The following is a 19,837-nucleotide window of genomic DNA, read 5'->3' on the forward strand; positions in this document are numbered from 1 at the left end:
CCACCATGCTGCTTTGTCATGTGTTMCTGCCATGCTATGTTGTCGTCGTAGGTCTCTCTTTATGTAGTGTTGCCTCTTGTCGTGATGTGTTTTGTCCTATATTTGTATTTCATTTATTCATATGTTTAATCCCAGGCCACGTGTAGTGTCACAAACAGCGGCAAAAGCAAAACACATTCCAGTTGATCCTTATTCACCTCCAGAGCCTGAAAGTGTAAAAGCGTTGACAAGATCTATCCCTCTGAATCTTTAGGTCTTTGAGCACCTCCGCTTAACCTTCCTCACCATGGTAACAGCTTGAAGTGACATTTCCATAGTAACAAAGTGAAAAGAAGATTTACAACAAACAAAAAAAGATTGAAAAAGTGAAAAGTTCTTGTTTGCTCAGATAAGCTTGAGATTTGAACATAAAGGCCAAGTCCGTCTGAAATAAAGAATTAAATACACACAGAAAACCACATAGGTAATTTCCCTTGGTATTTCCCTGGGCTCATGAATCATTTGCATTTTGGGATGAGGAAATTTGTACTCTAAATATTTCATGACACCCCTGACTGTTAAAATATTGATATTGGCAATGATGTGTATGTATATATTTGTTTGTGTGTGTGTTTCATCCAGTAAAAATGCAACAAATAGTTTACTTAAAGTGGATATGATGCTTCATGATATGGAGTAGATTAGAACCCTGTGGTCGATCAAGAAATCAATTCTGAAAATGTTGTCCYGCCACCTTGTTTTGGACCRACTTCAACTTTAAGATTACAACTCATTTACTAGGKCTGAGATTTTACTTCAACACCCAAGCCAACAAACTTCAGAACAAGGAGTAAAGATGAGACGTTCTAACTAGATAAGATGTTGGGAAACTCTGTGCTCTCTCTGTCTGGGAAATCCTATTAGATCAGAGCTGTTTGAAAATGTCATCCCCGAAGAGCACAGACAGTTACGTTTAGGGGCCTTTGAAGACAGACACCAACAATTCCTGGCACTGCAAAAGAGCAATGATGGAACTGGGAGTTTAAAAGACCGAATGAGAAAACTCACCAAAGTCGGCAAAACAAGACTGGCCAACTTTCTTGACATTTTCTGGTATACGTCCAGGCTGGGTTTTGGTAAAGTTCCCATCCTGAAAGAAAAAGTAAAGTTCAGATTAAACGCAGAATGATTTTTCCTTTGAGATATACAAAAACACAAGTTGCCAGAGTAGATACAGTAGGCTACTGTACATTTCAAAACTGAATGAGTGAGTGAAAGGACAAATAGCATGGTCCTTTGACCAACCATTAGTCAGGGGCTGCTTTAATTGAGTGGGCAGGCAGAGTAGGTGACAGGGGACACAGTGTGTGACAGGGGACACAGCGGGTGACAGGGGACACAGCGGGTGACAGGGGACCAGTAGAAAAGTGCAGCGAGGGCAACAGCAGGGAAGGAGCAGGCATGATCAGCCTGACGTTTGAATTGATTTCAGCTCAGTGGTGTGCTGAACTACAGGAGCTCCATGCAGTTAGCAGTCATGCTAAGAGTCAGACAAAGGAACAGACAGCGCTTTGGTCTTGAATGCCAAGAGAGAGAGAGAAAAAAAAAAAGACCCACATGTAACGAACGGCACAACGGCCAAACTGCAGCCTACAATCCTAACAAAACAACCTCCAGTTGTCACCTCACTGCCAACATCAGTTGTTAGCACAGCAGACATCGAGAGATAATAAATAGTCTGCGAGAGATTACACATAGATTTAGTGGTGAGGAGACATGGGCTTCAGGGCTATTTTAGGATAATCTTAGAGATGGAYTTGTGTCAATGCCAATCTGTTAGCAGATTATTTCTAGAGTGATGGAGAGGGCCTTGAGCTCAATGGGAGTCATGGTCATCACTGAATGACTGTTTGTTGGAGAAATGAGCTCATGATCAGCTAGATACAGTGGGGTCTGAAATTATTGACACCCTTGATAAAAAGAGGAGCAAAAATGACTYTATAATTCAAATACTGACCTACCCTGTATATTGTATGCAAAACAAATTGAGAAATTATATTATTTTATTRTAATACAATTGCTCAAAGGAAGAGATATTTTTAAACAAGTTATCTTTTTTCTCTCTCTCAAAAAGATAGGTGTTGAAATTATTGGCACCCCATGTTTTCAATACTTTGTGCACCCTCCCCTTGCAATGATAAGTGCACTGAGCCGTAATACATTTTAAAAAATGAGATTGGAGAACACTTTGGAAGMGATCTTAGACCATTGCYCCATACCGAATATTTCCAGATCATTGATATCCTTCYGTCTGTGCTTATAAACTCACTGCCCTCTTCAATTCAAACCGCAGGTTTTCAATTGGTTTAAGTCCGGAGACTGAGATCAGTGTTTGTATTATTATTTTATACAGTATTTTTTTCTCATCTTTATAAAAGGGTATCAATAATTTCAGAGTTGACTATATGTGATACACTCTAATATAAATCTTGATGGCTGAGCTTTGAGATTCAAGCTGGAATAGTCTCTCTATACAAATGGTTTCTGTTTACCGTATATAAATATGGCAGAAGTGTCAGCACGTGTCTGTGTTCTTATTAGACTAGGCCTTTTGGGGGACTGGTGTCCAGTGACCAACACAGTGACATTCATGAACACAGAGCTCTCAGTGGATCCTGACGCAAGGCCCCAGAGAGCACTCTCCTGWTACCACGTAGAAGACCCTCTGGCCTTTACACTCCAGCCAGAGGGAACACGCTGCACCCAAGAACCATGCAGCTAGCTACATATAGAAACACACTAGCAGGCTGGGATACACACGGCTCAGTTGTAGGTTCTGCCGGCTTCTTGCAACCCAAACATATGCCCCGTTACCTTAGAACAGGGGTGGGCAATTCCAGTCCTCGAGGGCCTGATTGGTGTCACAGTTTTGGCCCAGCCCCAGCTAACACACCTGACTCCATTAATAACCTAATCATGATCGTCAATTTAGAATGCAATTTGATTAATCAGCTGTGTTTGCTAGGGATGGAGAAAAAGTATGACACCAATCAGGCCCTCGAGGACTGGAGTTGCCCACCCCTGCCTTAGAATGTGAGGTCCCAAAAAGATAACGTCAAATACTTTTCTCAAACAGGAGTTGCTTTAGTTTTGAAACCATCATGTGAATGCAGCAGGACTTCCCTCCCTACTCCGTGACTCTACATGATGTGGCATAATGAATCGTGTATTTGGCACAAAAACAGAAAAGGGGGAGATATTYGGGGGCTGTAAAACTCTTCCTCTCCTTATCTCCTTCTCCCTTCTGGAGCAGCAGATGTGGCCCGGCCCGGTAGGAGAGCAGAGGCCTGCCGAGCGACCCATTAGTGATTTATGACATCTGAGAATAGTTTCAGCGAGAAAACAGAAAAAAAACATCCCATTTGTTCACTGCTCTTCCTTTATGCTTGTGCTTATTTATTACCTGGCAGTCAGACAAAAAGTAAGCAGCTTTTCAGACTGAGCGAGCATGTGAGCGTCTCCCGRCGGTTTTGTCAAAGTGTGTGATCCCAGACCTGCCCATCCATCACGCCTCTCTCTGTCCGTCAGTCAGTACCCACCTACCAAGCAGCTACGGCATGGCAGGACYCACCGCTCCGCAGTGTGGCTCGGCTGATTGGGTCTGTGTTACGTTACACGGTGATCATCTGATTGAGTCTGGGGTTGACTCATGGAGCACCTATGATGGTGCGTTTGGAGAACACAGACATCTGGATGGTTAAATCTGTTCTAAACACATGGCGATGCTCTGACTGAGTGTGTTTTGATTGAGTGTGTCCATGTGCGTATGTGCGTGTGTGTGTGTGTGTGTGTGTGTGTGACTAACTCGTGGAGAACAGTTGCTGGACCAATTGCGGGCGTGTTTTAAAAACAAGAAGATCGAGTTGTGTGATTACCTCACGGTGCCCATCTGATTGGGAGTTTTAAAAATCACACACACAGGGGCTTCCCGAGTGGCGCAGCGTTCTAATGCACTGCATCGCCGTGCTAGAGGRGTCACTACAGACCCGGGTTTGTTCCTGGGATGTGTCACAACCGGCCGTGATCTGGAGTCCCATAGGGCGGCGCACAATAGGCCCAGCGTCGTCCAGGTTAGGGGAGGGTTTGGCCACAGGGGCTTTTACTTGGCTCATCACACTAGCGACTCCTTGTGGCGGGCCGTGCACCTGCAGGCTGACACCGGTTATCAGTTGAATGGTGTTTCCTCCGARACATTGGTGCGGCAGGCTTCCGGGTTAAYRGGGCGGGTGTTAAGAATCGCGGTTTGGCAGGTCATGTTTCTGAGGATGCATGACTCGACCATCGCCTTTGGGGAGTTGCKGCGATAAGACAAGATCAAAATTGGGGAGAAAGAGGAGGTAAAAACCAACAAAACAATATAAATATAATACGATACAGTCAGGAACGTGTTAACCATCTCTAGAGTATAGTAGGGGAGATCTAAGTCTTTGTGATTGACTGGTGGTGGCCTACTGATTTGAGGCACGGTAGCCGTTCGTGATTAAATCTGTTGTGTTGCCTTTCTGATTGAGTGAGGAGAGCTGATTGAAGTGTGAAGATCCGCAGACTACGGCAGCAGGGTCTGTTTACACAGAGCGCATTTGGTGTGTCTCATGCAACGATGCACTTTTCAAATTCACTTTACTGCGACWACTGAGAAAACTAATCAAAGTATCAAACAGCTAATGCTTTCCCTGCATGTTTGTTTAGCAGGAACGGCTCCTTCAGCTGGTGAATTGACAGATCATATCAGGTATTAAAGTAAATGGGTTGTCCACAGCTTTGCATTAGCCAATGAAAAGCATCCCCTCTGCCTTTGTATTCTCCACAAACAAAGGCTGTTCTTGCATAATCAGAGAGATGAGCAGAAGGATGCCCAGAGAGTCTTCAGAAAGAAAAAAGTCATTAAAATGAAGTGTTGAAATGGGCGAAAGCACTGGCCCGTGACCTGTGGCTGTTAAATGAAAGCCCACCCAGTAAAGGCGGCAGCCAGGGATTACTGGGGTCTTACACAGAGGAAACCAGAAAATGAGTCCCTGGTTGTGTCTGTCACAGAGTGTGTGCATGTGTTACGTTGGTGAATTAAATCATGGACAAACTTCAATAACTTTGTTGCCACCAATCACTGGTGCATTCTATCATCAACCCCAAAARCAAACTCCTCTTCCTCCCAAAATAAGTCATAGAAACAAAAAGAAGAACACCAACAGGAACGGGTAAACTGGCTGGATGAATCAGATGGGATTAACGATTGGTGAACACACCCCTGCTTTTAATCACCAACCCAAGTATTCCCTGCTGTACTGTCGGTCTTTGGCTGGTGCACTGTGCAGTGTCCCTACAGGCTGATGCAAAGCAGCACGGCCCGTGGAGATTACGTCCGTAAAAATAGATTATTAAAGCACTGTCAGATTGGTTCCCTCCAGCTCAAAGACAGACCAGTGGCAGCATTGGAGAGGTCAAACTCAGCAGGAGGTGAACATTGTCCATCTACAGTACTACACCAAAGAAAGTATATTTTTCTCCCCTGCCCCCCATTTTCATCCATTTTGCCCTCCTTCCTCAGTCACATTTTTCATATCCCTGCAACCTCAACCCTTCCTTCCCCCTTCTTCTTCACAACAGGCGGGTGCCCTGCTTGTGCTTTGTGAGCCTCCGCATCCTGAATTTTAAATACCCCGAAGAAACCTGAAKTGACTGTACCAGTGCACTTGCAGAATTCAAACTACCACAACAGCGGAAGGGCCGAATAAAATCTACCAAAAATAAAGTATCTCTGAAATGACTGTGCTGTGAGAGAAACAACTACATTTACATGTGTCATTTAGAAGACCCTCTTATACCAAGCGACTTTAAGAAGCAATTATGATTAAGTGCCTTGCTCAAGGGCACGTCGGGATATTTTTTACCGAGTCTGCTTGGGGTTTTGAACTAGCGGCCTTTCGGTTACTGGCCCAACGCTAGGCTACCTGCCGCCCCAACTAAAAACTCTACCCATGTTTTCACTGAGTAGAGATTGTCAATTGTAGACAGAGTCAACATAAAAGACAAATGTGATTGTGTCGTACCTTATTAATCCACGTCTCGAAGCCAAGACCATTGTCATCTTGGGTTGTGAGGAACAAATCTGAAAATAGAATGAGAGAAAATATGCTATCAATCACTGGGAGCCATTTCCGTAGCAGAACCGAAGAAAACAAGAGACAAATGGAACCGTCTGAGGCATACAGTGTTTTTCACAGAGGTGTACAATAGAGAACAGAAGCCAACAGTATAGATACAGAAGCTATAGCAACCCTRGACTGTGCAGTAAATAAAAGTTAAGTAGATTTGCTTGTGGAGCCGGAATGGTTGATGGGAGCAGCGTGAGTCCGATTGATCTACACGTACACCCCCTGGAGAGGATGCTAGTCTATCTGAGTGCCAAGCAGAGACGYATCGGGTCCCATTTTTACAGTATGTGGTATGACTCAGCCGGGGATCAAACTCCCAACCTTCCAATCTCAGGGCGGACACTCACACTAACCACAAGGCCACTGAATTAGTTGGTTTCTGACCGTGCAGTGCTGTTCATCAAATTGATTATTCTCTACTGTGTTCAGCTAGTCTGTTTCTCCTGCATTGTACTGTCCAATCACACTTCAGTTCACAGTGTGAGACTAGTAGGCCCAATGGCCAGAGAGAGAGATGGGAGCATGATGAAAAGTAAAGTGTTTTCTTTTCTTACATAATATACAGTACCAGTCAAAAGTTTGGACATACCTACTCATTCAAGGGTTTTTCTTTATTTTTACTACTAAATACATTGTAAAATAATAGTGAAGAGATCAAAACTATGAAATAACACATATGGAATCATGTAGTAACCAAAAAAAAGTGTTAAACAAATCTAAATATATTTTATATTTGAGATTCTTTAAAGTAGCCACCCTTTGCCTTGATGACAGCTTTGCACACTTGGCATTCTCTCAACCAGTTTCATGAGGCAGTCACCTGGAATGCATTGCAATTAACAGGTGTGCCTTGTTAAAAGTACATTTGTGGAATTTATTTCCTTCTTCAAATCAAATCAAAGTTTATTTGTCACGTGCGCCGAACACAACAGGTGTAGTAGACCTTACAGTGAAATGCTTACTTACAGGCTCTAACCAATGGTGCGGGAAAAAAAGGTGTGTGTGTGTGTGTGTGTGTATGTAGGTAAGTAAAGAAATAAAACAACAGTAAAAAGACATTTGAAAAGAGAGTAGCAAGGCTATATACAGACACCAGTTAGTCAGGCTTATTGAGGTAGTATGTACATGTAGGTATGGTTAAAGGGACTGCATATATGATGAACAGAGAGTAGCAGAAGCGTAAAAAGAGGGGTTGGCYGGTGGTGAGACACAATGCAGATAGCCCGGTTAGCCAATGTGCGGGAGCACTGGTTGGTCGGGCCAATTTAGGTAGTATATACATGAATGTATAGTTAAAGTGACTATGCATATAAGATAAACAGAGAGTAGCAGCAGCGTAAAAGAGGACTTGATGGGGCACACAATGCAAATAGTCCGGGTAACCATTTGGTTACCTGTTCAGGATTCTTATGGCTTGGGGGTAAAAACGGTTGAGAAGCCTTTTTGTCCTAGACTTGGCACTCCGGAACCGCTTGCCATGCGGTAGTAGAGAGAACAGTCTATGACTGGGGTGGCTGGGGTCTTTGACAATTTTTAGGGCCTTCCTCTGACACCGCCTGGTGTAGAGGTCCTGGATGGCATGCAGCTTTGCCCCAGTGATGTACTGGGCCGTACTCACTACCCTCTGAAGTCCCTTGCGGTCGGATGCCGAGGAATTGCCATACCAGGCAGTGATGCAACCGGTCAGGATGCTCTCGATGTTGCAGCTGTAGAACCTTTTGAGGATCTCAGGACCCATGCCAAATCTTTTTAGTTTCCTGAGGGGGAATAGGCTTTGTCGTGCCCTCTTCACGACTGTCTTGGTGTGTTTGGACCAATCTAGTTTGTTGTTGATGTGGACACCAAGGAATTTGAAGCTCTCAACCTGCTCCACTACAGCCCCGTCGATGAGAATTGGGGCATGCTCGGTGCTCCTTTTCCTGTAGTCCACAATCATCTCCTTAGTCTTGGTTACGTTGTGGGATAGGTTGTTACTCTGGCACCACCCGGCCAGGTCTCTGACCTCCTCCCTATAGGCTGTCTCGTCGTTGTCTGTGATCAGGCCTARCACTGTTGTGTCYTCAGCAAACTTAATGATGGTTTTGGAGTCGTGTTTGGCCACGCAGTCATTGAACAGGGAGTACAGGAGGGGACTGAGCATGCACCCCTGGGGAGCTCCAGTGTTGAGGATCAGCGTGGCAGATGTGTTGCTACCTACCCTCACCACCCTGGGGGCGGCCTGTCAGGAAGTCCAGGATCTAGTTGCAGAGGGAGGTGTTTAGTCCCAGGTTCCTTAGCTTGGTGATGAGCTTTGAGGGTACTATGGTGTTGAACGCTGAGCTGTAGTCAATGAACAGCATTCTCACATAGGTGTTCCTTTTGTCCAGGTGGGAAAGGGCAGTGTGGAGTGCAATAGAGATTGCATCATCTGTGGATCTGTTTGGGCGGTATGCAAATAAGAGTGGGTCTAGGGTTTCTGGGATAATGGTGTTGATGTGAGCCATTACCAGCCTTTCAAATCACTTCATGGCTACGGACATGAGTGCTACTGGTCTGTAGTGTTCTTGGGCACAAAGGCAACCTTAATGTGTATTATGGCAAGAACAGCTCAAATAAGCAAAGAGAAATGACAGTCCATCATTACCTTAAGACATGAAGGTCAGTCAATCTGGAAAATTTCAAGAACTTTGAAGGTTTCTTCAAGTGCAGTCACAAAAACCATCAAGCGCTATGATGAAACTGGCTCATGAGGACCACCACAGGAAAGGAAGCCCTAGAGTTACCTATGCTGCAGAGTATACGTTCATTAGCGTTACCAGTCTCAGAAATTCCAGCCCAAATAAATGCTTCACGGAGTTCAAGTAACAGACACATCTCAACATCAACTGTTCAGASGAGAATGCGTAAATCAGGCCTTCATAGTCMAATTTCTGCAAAGAAACCACTACTAAAGGACAACAACAAGAAGAAGAGACTTGCTTTGGCCYAGAAACACYAGCAATGGACATTAGACCGGTCCAAATGTGAGATTTTTGATTCCAACCGCRGTGTCTTTGTGAGACGCAGAGTAGCTGAACYGATGATCTCCGCACGTGTGGTTCCCACCGTGAAGCATGGAGGAGGTGTGARGGTGCTTTGCTGGTGACACTGTCAGGGATTTATTTAGAATTCAAGGCACACTTAACCAGCATGGCTACCACAGCCTTCTGCAGCGATACGTCARCCCATCTGGTTTGCGCTCAACACGACAATGACCCAACACGCTATTTGACCAAGAAGGAGAGTGATGGAGTGCTGCATCAGATGACCTGGCCTCCACAAATCACCCGACCTCAACCAAATTGAGATGGTTTGGGATGAGTTGGACCACAGAGTGAAGGAAAAGCAGCCAACAAGTGCTCAGCATATGTGGGAACTCCTTCAAGACTGTTGGAAAAGCATTCCAGGTGAAGCTGGTTGAGCAAATGCCAAGAGTGTGCAGAGCTGTCATCAAGACAAAGGGTGGCTACTTTGAAGAATCCGATATGTAAAGCTTATTAAAGAGCAGTGTTACTATCAAGAGCAGTATGCGGGTTTCTTTTTCTCTCTCATTTTATTCCACTTTTACCATGCACCTGCAAAAAAGATCAGATGTGTGAGTGCCTTTAGAACTTTGAATTACTTTGAAGAATCTAAAACGTATAACATATTTTTATTTGTTTAACACTTTTTTGGTTACTACATGATTCCATATGTGTTATTTCAGAGTTTTGATGTCTTCACTATTATTCTACAATCTAAAAAAATAGTAAAAATAAAGAAAAACCCTTGCATGAGTAGGTGTGTCCAAACTGTTGACTGGTACTGTACATATTTCAGTGCTTTTCTTTTGACATCCGCTCCGCAGCAATTATTCTTAATTTCTCTCTCAATTTTAATTCTAAATGATGCTGCACTTTTAGAAGCAACCTTCAGTCTGCAGAAAAGCTATGTGTACATTAACTAATGGTAGTGATGAGCCCTTTGGCTCTTTGTGGGCTCCCTGTTAAGCTCAGGGCTGGGGGAACTCAGCAACAACACTAAGAAAGAAGGAAAAAGGATAGAACAACTTAGCTGGGATCCCTATCCCTACAGTTATTAATTAATCTATTGTGAGATATCACATGCAAGACAAAATACTAAATWAAAATTCTCAACGCGTCTAACATTATCAGGGTGGCAGGGAAAAAATGCCTGCAGGGTCCAATGTGTCTTCTCCATATAGAAATACATTAGTCATAATAAGTGAAAAGCACTTATATTCTGTGCACTGTAAAAGACAGCATGATAATTTGGATGGTGTCTTCCAATTTCAGTGAGATATTAAACAGATTTTTGGAGTAGAGTGCTGTCCTTTACTCTTTAGTCAATATTCCTATTCCACTCATGCAGTGTCTGCTTCATACCGCCCATGGAAATCCAACATCTAACTGTGATAAGCCTAAGTGTGGCAAAATGGAAGGCACACAAAGAAAATTCCACACAACACATGGGCCTTTAATCTGCCTTCATGCAGGCAGATGCCCTTTTCATGGAAGGGAGCAATAATCTCACCCACAGAGCGGCTGCTTTGATCAATGGTCTCACTGTGGGCAGTAGATACAGCGAGGAGTGGGGTGGAGAGGTTATCCATACAGATAGATAGAGACCTTTGGAGACAGACACTACTATACATTTCATAGTGTGTTGCTGAAGGAACTGCTGAGTTTAGCTGCATTCTCACTTTTCATGAGTCTCTCTCTCACTCCATCTGTGATCTTCAGACGTGTGACCCATGTGGAGTGTGTAGCCTRCTGCAGTCTGCTGATGAGGAGTAAACAGGTTCAATAATCAGGCTATAAAGGAAGCTCTCCCCAACTAGCAGTGGGTGTCTATCTGCCTGTCTGATTAGAGGGYGCATGGACGAGGCAGGGGAGCTCTCCACATCACTGAGAAATCCTGTAAACACTTACAGTCCCCACGGGCCACTCCTCCTACTCCTCTCCATCCTCCTCCTCTCCCTGGTTCACAATAACGGACATACCTCAGTGGCTCTATAAAAGACCTCAGCCCAGTAAAATAAAAACGGCTGTATAAACTTCTTCCGTCACTTGGTTTTACACAGTTGTACGCATACTACACTTTTTACAATGGCACCACTATTTGAGTAAGATGGATATCAGGAAAACCCAGTAGTAGTCGATATAACACAATATAAATGGGATGTGCTCCCACCCATCCAGGACATCTACTAGAAACAYTGCCGGAGTAAGGCCCGCAGCATTTTCAAAAACCCCACACACCCCAGCCATAAGCTGTTCATTCCCTTATCGTGGGGAAGACAGTATCGGAGCATGAGGTCAGAACAGTTTCTATCTACAAGACATCACACTGCCTAACACTTCAACTGGTCTGCCCACCTGCTCTGATGCTCCACATCTTAGCGCGCAGACACACACACACACACACACACACCACAACTACCGCTATCAGACTCTTACTATGATTGCTAAATACTGCACAATTGAAAATACTTGCCCTCCAAAATACTTGCCTCTCCCCAAGTGTAAATATTGGACTATAAATTGTGCCTTCCTGTATTATACTTATGCTAAAATGTTTATTTTATTCTACTGAGCCATTTACTTCATGTTCCTATTCTTATCTTTTACTATTCGTTATTGTTGTTGTTTATTTGTCGAGAAGGAACATGCAAGTAAGCATTTCATTAGACGGTGTGTACCATGTGTATCCCGTACATACYACTAATAAAACAAAAATGTGGTTGTGGCAAGAACGCCAGTGGAACACAAATTGTAGATAATATCAAGACAGGATTTGATGAATTCCATTACGCATGGATAAGTACTGATGAACATAAAATACATGTCATGGTAAAATATTCCAAAGTATTTATATCAAAGTGATAGGATTTGGAACTTGTGCTCATCTTCTTTCTGTGTTATGACAGTTGTGAAAGCTTGGGTTAATTAAAAGTCAGTGAAGACGGCAGTAGTTACTGTCCACCTCTACACAGTGATAATAAGAGTGAACTATGTAGCTTTTCTTCACCTTTTTCATGCCGTATATTAAAAATAGGCCTATCCTATTCATTAGAAGTCTCTATAAACAGACAGGTTGCCTCCCTTATTGTATCAAATTTCCTGTCGACACGTSTGTACGGACACAACGTCYGTTTGGCATAGAGGAACTACGACACTGCCGACGTCACGGCCTTATCCACTTGTTGCTCACATCCCCCAGACACAAAATAGTAYTTAGCAAGATGGAAATAACGGAGGTTACTTTTAATGAGTGCATTTCTCAAGTGGATAGTTTGRGTCAACTACCTTCACTAAAACCACTGCTTTATACCGGCAAACGGTATCGAATCGCAACATTCCGGCATGCCTCGTGATTTGTCTGTCTGAGGAGGACCCTCCCCAGATTTCCCCCCTCCCCCCTTTTCGAAGTTACCAAGAGAGTCCGTCATTCATCCCAGACCCTAATCACTGCTGTTGCCTAGGGTCTGGGTTCCCGAGAATAATTCATTAGGGAAAGCCATTCATCATGACCTTAAAATACAAAACTAATTACAAAAAGGTGCATAAACTTGCAGGTTGATATACAGTACTGGCAAATGCATWATTCAGGTATGAGTAAAGGCTCTGGGCTCTAAGTGATATGTCATGTCACAGTCTAGTTGCAGGATTGCAACCACAAAGCTAATTAAAGAAACAGTCTTAATTATTAAAAGGTGTCCTAAGTAGAAATCGCTCCGGCATTTCCTAGTTGCTAAAAATCTAATAGTATTGCTGAATTCAGTTTGTCACAAAACAAGCAAGTATAGTGTAAAGAATCATTGTACCATTTTCCATAACCAAAAATATTGTATTTTCATCTGGTTTACAAAACCGAAAGTAATAGATGCAAAAACYAAACTTAAGAACGGGAAGCATAGAAATAGCGCACATAAAACAGATCTACTGCTTCTTAATACCTGTGTTCAATGAGAATGAAAGATCTCTAACTTACATTTCTACGTGAAATCGGTCGGGTCGCCAAAAAAGTGACATATTGCAGCTTTAAAATAGAGAACAGATTGTTTAACTACAKCAAGACTAACAAGCTGTGGCATTGGAGTAAAAATCAGATGCATCTGTGGATGAAAACCTACAAAGCAGAAAATCATAACAAAGRAATTTCGAACATCTTAATTCCAAAGTGCTCATCTTTAAATCAGTTGATTGTTTCTCCCACCTCCTCTCTTGGATTAGGGGTGATTATGTTTTATTCAGTTAATATTCTCCTCCTAAGAATAGAAAAATCGAAGAAAACACACAAGACCATGAATATATTTACAGATGAGGTAGGCTAATTGTTACTTGCAGGATAACCATAGTCGATTTGAGCCAGCCATTACAGATCCGATGACTGGGTATCTGCTTACCTCCTTATCATGGAGCCTGATGTAGCCCATTCAATCAGCTCAAATCAAGTGTCCTTTCAGTCTTACTGCCTCCTTAATTGAATAATCAGGAGTGTCACTGATAATAATATGGAGTGACATAAAAAAAAGAAGTGATTATTGATCATGTTCCAGAGCCCCAGATGAAATTAGATTCAAATTATAGAGAAATTATTTATARAGTCTTGATTAACAGTGTTAATTTRACATTCTCATTTTAGACCACTTGTACATGTGGACCAATCCAGCATTTCACACAGCGCCTTTTCTTCATTGGCTGCCGGAGGTTTCCCAGCATGCACTGCGAAAGCCTCTGTGCTCTATTCTGTGGTTGTTTGTGTGTTTTTCAAGCCCGGCTTGGCATACTACCTCTCCATTATGGCATGCATATTTCAAAGAACTCCACGATTAAAATATTAACGAGCACATTTTAGATTATACCTTTAGGGGAAACATGCCATAAAAAGTTGTTGTTCTATTCATGCCCCGACAGACTTCACACATACAGGTCTACATAGAAACTGCAATGCAGCAGCTAAACATGACATGTTATGGGAATTACTTGATTGATTAGTGTCTATGGAACTGACAATTAATCATGAAATGACTATGCAAACAGTTTGGAGAAAGGCGCAAAGCATGATCCCAAATGTAGTTACAAAACATAAATTTACACAAAAAAAACGTGTATCTATCCATCTGGCTTGCTGTGTTACACAGATGATCTATCTAATACAGATTACAATGAGAAACGTTAAAAAAAGCAGAGGAAGAGAGCTCATGTTTGAGAAGTGGAAACATTATCCCGCAGCTTTGTTAGAAATATTCAATTAAGTCTAGTGAGAGTGTTTAATCGAGAGCACTGTGTGGAGTGCCATCCCCCACATCCATACTCTCAGTGTTAYGAATACCTGGCCCTATGATGGGTTTGCAAACTCTTCCTCGTGCTCTGCTTTGGAGCAGATTTTTCCTGAGGCATCATGAACACATGTTGGTAGACAGGGAGACCCACAGAAAGGGAGTGGGGTCCTCTAGGGAAGAGGAGACAACTCTGGAGAAATCCCTCGTCTTCTCCAATACTCTATATACACTGACCTTCCCTGTTGCCCATCTTTCTGAGTGGAGGAAGGAGACACAAAGTGACGAGTTCATTTCTCTGATACAGAAAGCTGGCGTACGTTACAGCAACTACGGCAGACAAACAGCATGAGAAGAGTGGGCTGTAGACGGTCTTGAGAAGGAGAGTGGGAGATTCTAAAGCAAAGCAAATCAATGTTGTTGGCTTCTACATGTTGGGTATGCAGATGACTCCGGAAAGAATCTCCAGATCCAATCTAGAAGGAATATAGCTTCTATCTAAAATCGATCCTCAATTTGACTTATTTTCAATGAAAACACTAGGCCTATGTGTGTAGTTTGAGAGGGATGCTTTGGAGTTATTCATAGCCACGCAATTTAAGGCATCTGCTGACAGTTTGACTTGGACTTTATTATAGCTCTCAATTCCATTATACAGAACGGGAGCAGGGATACAGCTCCATAATATCCCTTCATCACATTACCTTGTGAATAAACAGAGCCACCGTTCTGATCTCTACCCAGGTTGGAAAGTGGGGCTTGACACAGTGCATAATAGAGGGGGGGGGGGGGGGGCATTCTCTCCCTCCCCAACCACTTGCATCTAGCTTCTCTTTCTCTCACACTTTTTTCTGCCTGACATCCTTCATTATTGCTGGGTAAATCCTAGACGGGGACCTTCAGCTAAGAATTGAGGATTAAGGTAAGGATAGTTCAATAGCTTGAGCTGCAAGACAGAAGCAAACATGCAAATAGTCTCGCTGTGAGCCGAGGTGGCTGTTATTGTGTTTTTATGTCAGTCGCAGACCGTCTGCCACTGCAGTTTGCAGCCTTTGGTAAGATAGAGCTGCAAGAGTATGGTAGCATGAGCACATTTCTTGCTAAACAGCTAATCAATGCAATTCCAGATTAAACCTCATGGTAAATGAACCCCCAGAGCATTCAGAGTATTGCGTTTCTGATTGAGGAGAATCTTCTCTGCAAACTATATTCTCTGAATCCATCAATGGATGTTACACCCCAGAGTTGAAAACATTGCACATGTTCATACTCAAAGTTAAAGACTATTAGTGCTGAAATTAACCATACTTATATAATATATATATATATAAATACAGTTAAGTCGGAAGTTTACATACACTTAAGTAGGAGTCATTAAAACTCATTTTTCAACCACTCCACAAATTTCTTGTTAACAAACTATAGTTTTGGCAAGTCGGTTAGGAACATCTACTTTGTGCATGACACAATACATTTTTCTAACAATTGTTTACAGACAGATTTTTTCACTTATAATTCACTGTATCACAATTCCAGATGGTTCAGAAGTTTACATACACTAAGTTGACTGTGCCTTTAACAGCTTGGAAAATTCCAGAAAATTATGCCATGGCTTTAGAAGCTTTTGTTAGGCTAATTGCCATCATTTGAGTCAATTGGAGGTGTACCTGTGGTGTATTTCAAGGCCTACCTTCAAACTCAGTGCCTCTTTGCTTGACTTCATGGGAAATCAAAAGAATCAGCTAAATTGTAGACCTCCACAAGTCTGGTTAATCCTTGGGAGCAATTTCCAATGCTGAAGGTACCATGTTCATCTGTACAAAAATAGTACGCAAGTACACAACACATGGGACCACCAGCCGTCATACCGCTCAGGAAGGAGATGCATTCCGTCACCTAGAGATGAACGTACCTTGGTGCGTAAAAGTGCAAATCAATCCCAGAACAACAGCAAAGGACCTTGTGAAGATTGCTGGAGGAAACAGGTACAAAAGTATCTATATCACAGTAAAATGAGTCCTATATCACATAACCTGAAAGGCCACTCAGCAAGGAAGAAGCCACTGCTCCAAACCGACCTAAAAAGCCAGACTACGGTTTGCAACTGCACATGGGGACATATATCGTACTTTTGGAGAAATGCTCTCTGGTCTGATGAAACAAAAATAGAACTGTTTGGCCATATGACCATCGTTATGTTCGGAGGAAATAGGGGAGGCTTGCAAGCCGAAAGAACACCACCCCAACCGTGAAGCACGGGGGTGGCAGCATCATGTTGTCGGGGTACTTTTGCTGCAAGAGGGACTGGTGCACTTCACAAAATAGATGGCATCATGAGGGAGGAAATTATGTGGTATTGAAGCTAAATCTCAAGACATTAGTCAGGAAGTTAAAGCTTGGTCGCAAATGGGTCTTCCAAATGGACAATGACCCCAAGCATACTTCCAAAGTTGTGGCAAATGGCTTAAGGACAACCAAGTCAAGGTATTGGAGTGGCCATCACAAAGCCCTGACCTCAATCCTATAGAACATTTGTGGGCAGAACTGAAAAAGCGTGTGGAGCAAGGAGGCCTACAAACCTGACTCAGTACCCCAGCTCTGTCAGGAGGAATGGTCCAAAATTCACCCAACTTATTGTGGGAAGCTTGTGGAAGGCTACCTGAAACATTTGACGCAAGTTAAACAATTTAAAAGGCAATGCTACCAAATACTAATTGAGTGTATGTAAACTTCTGACCCACTGGGAATGTGATGAATAAATAATTCTGACATTTCATATTCTTAAAATAAAGTGGTGATCCTAACTGACCTAAAACAGGGCATTTTTACTAGGATTAAATGTCAGGAATTGTGAAAACACTGAGTTTAAAGGTATTTGGCTAAGGTGCATATAAACTTCCAACTAACTGTATGTGTATATATATATATATATTTATTTTTTATTTTTACGAAAACATGGTAATTAACTACAATGACCATAATCAATTGCGCGGCGGCTTAAACTTGTCCGGTCTGTGTGGAGCAGACACAGAGACTGAGAGAAGAGAGACGTGCGATCAAGAGGGATAGAAAGCAGTTGCTTCGCGAGCCTGAAAATACATGATCTAAGTCAGGGGTGTCAAACTCATTCCACAGAGGGCCGAGTGTCTGCGGCTTTTTGGTTTTTCCATTCAATTAAAGACCTAGACAACCACGTGATTGGAGTTCCTTACTAATTAGTGARCTTAATTCATCAATCAAGTACAAGGTTTGAGCAAAAACCCGCAGACACTCGGCCCTCCATGGAATGAGTTTGACACGTGAAATTCCGTGGGGCAGCAGGTAGCCTAGTGGTTAGAATGTTGMGCCAGTAACCGAAAGGTTGCTAGATCAAATCCCTGGGCTGACAAAGTAAAAATCTGTCATTCTGCCCCTGAACAAGGCAGTTAACCCACGGTTCCTAGGCCGTCATTGTAAATAAGAATTTGTTCTTAACTGACTTGCCTAGTTAAATAAAAGGTTAAATTAAATAAATAGAAATACTTTGAAGAACTACTAAAATTGTGATTTTGTCAGACAGTATAGGCAGCAGATCTAAAGAGATGAGATGATGACTTGGAATGAAATGATAAAGTCATCAAATAAAATATTTTATTCAAGTAAAGTAATGTGAATAAATGTTGGTTAATAAGTGATAAGCAGTAAATGGGCAGTAACTAACACCAAGGGACTTTTATTAACGGTTTAATTCAGTGTTGTTAGAGCATTCAACACACACAATGCATAGTGCATATAATGTCGAAACAAAATATCCAAACGGAAATGGATAACCGTGATTACTTTTTTAATAAATCGGACGGAAACCGAACCCACCTCAAAAAGCACTAAATCGCTCAGCACTAACGGCAAGAAAGCACTCCTACTAGGTTATCATATAGTCAATATAGTCACAGAGGAGCAGCAGAGTCATGTCAGCAGGCCAAATTATGAGTTTGGGACTAACTAAATTTCATGAAACATGAAATCTCCTCCTCCTTCCATTCTCCCACTATGATGATTAAAGAGCAATATAAATCTRTCGGTCAGCCACTAAGGACTGGTAATTGTAGAGAGATTCTGTTTAGATAAAATGAAGAGGAAACAAACAAACAAACAGCAGCTGATGAAAAATGGGGGTGAGCAGATTTGTAGCTAATTATAGTGCATCCACAGCTCTCTCTTTCTCAAGTTTCACACAATTCTCACACTGTATGTGGGATGCTCAGCCATCCCTACTGTCTTCAGCATGTGCTACAGTAGGCTGGCGTTGACAACCTCTCTCACACAAGCCATGGGGTTCAGCAAGGTTCAGGGCTGTTAATGAGCAGTCTTGGTGGCTTTTCTCTCCCACCATTGTTCATTTATTCAAATAGGGTGCTTTATATTTGGAGTCAGAGGAAGGCAGTCTCCTGAGAGGTTTCCTCCYTGCCAGAGAGAACACATTCACACAGAGAACAGGGCTATGACCTAACGAGGAGGAGTCAAACAGCTGACAGTTGTCAAACAAAAAGATGTCAAATTAACCAGGGCTTTGTTGTGAAATATTTTCTTTGTTTTTCCAATGGGGAAATATACAGTTAATGGGTTGTCTTGACGAAGATAGCTACATGAATGGTGCGTAAGGTATGAGAACAATAATACGAGGGTGTATGAAAACAAAGTACATAATAGTCAGTAATAACCAATCTACACGATTATCACAGCATCCCATTTCAGAATGATGCAACTGTTAAAGTTGCATCAATAGGCCAACTGCATTTAGAACTAGTTAAACCATATTAATGCAAATCCACAGTAAGGCTTCTCTACCCTACCTGCATTTAACCAGTGGTTATTGCCTAAAGCTCAGAGCCTCCTCAGCCCCTGTGCCAGCAATGCTGTAAACCAAACATGACATTCCTCTGCATTAGTGTCCTATGAATCCAGACACCTCCCAAGCCCCACCTGTCTGCAGTTATCACTGCTGTGCCCACTCCCATTAGCTGAGATTGGAGAGGGTTGCTTTTAGGCTGCCCCTCTCCATAGGCTTTAATGCCCCTGAGCAGCATATTTGTTAGACTGTTACTCAGCAAACAAGCTGTGACTCCAATTCCCCGCTCAGTGACAGACGGAGGGGAACAGAGAGGGGGGGAAAGAGCGCTTCACCCCTCAGGCCGGAGAGGAGATGGGATCACGCAGGGCCAAGTGAGTTTGATCTCATTTCTCTGTCCAGGGGTTGGAGGCCGCATGTCAATTTGTGAACGAGTGAGGACTCAGAAGGGAAATATGGGTTGAATTAGGCAGCCCACAATMAGGCAAAAATTAAGTCAGAATTGTGTTTGTGTGC

General features: G+C 42.7%; 1 protein-coding gene across 1 annotated transcript in view; it reads right to left on the minus strand.

The window, feature by feature from the left end:
• Positions 1-19,837, minus strand: part of LOC111974179 (T-cell immunomodulatory protein-like) — a 126,410-nt gene that overhangs the window by 96,540 nt on the left and 10,033 nt on the right. Inside the window, exons 7-8 of the mRNA XM_024001815.2 lie at positions 6,087-6,145; positions 1,048-1,129 (exon numbers count right to left, since the gene is read on the minus strand). Coding sequence (XP_023857583.2) covers positions 1,048-1,129; positions 6,087-6,145 — 141 coding nt within the window. The remainder of the gene's footprint in view (positions 1-1,047; positions 1,130-6,086; positions 6,146-19,837) is intronic.

Source organism: Salvelinus sp. IW2-2015, linkage group LG15 (genome assembly GCF_002910315.2).
Source record: "Salvelinus sp. IW2-2015 linkage group LG15, ASM291031v2, whole genome shotgun sequence".
NCBI lineage: Eukaryota > Metazoa > Chordata > Actinopteri > Salmoniformes > Salmonidae > Salvelinus > Salvelinus sp. IW2-2015.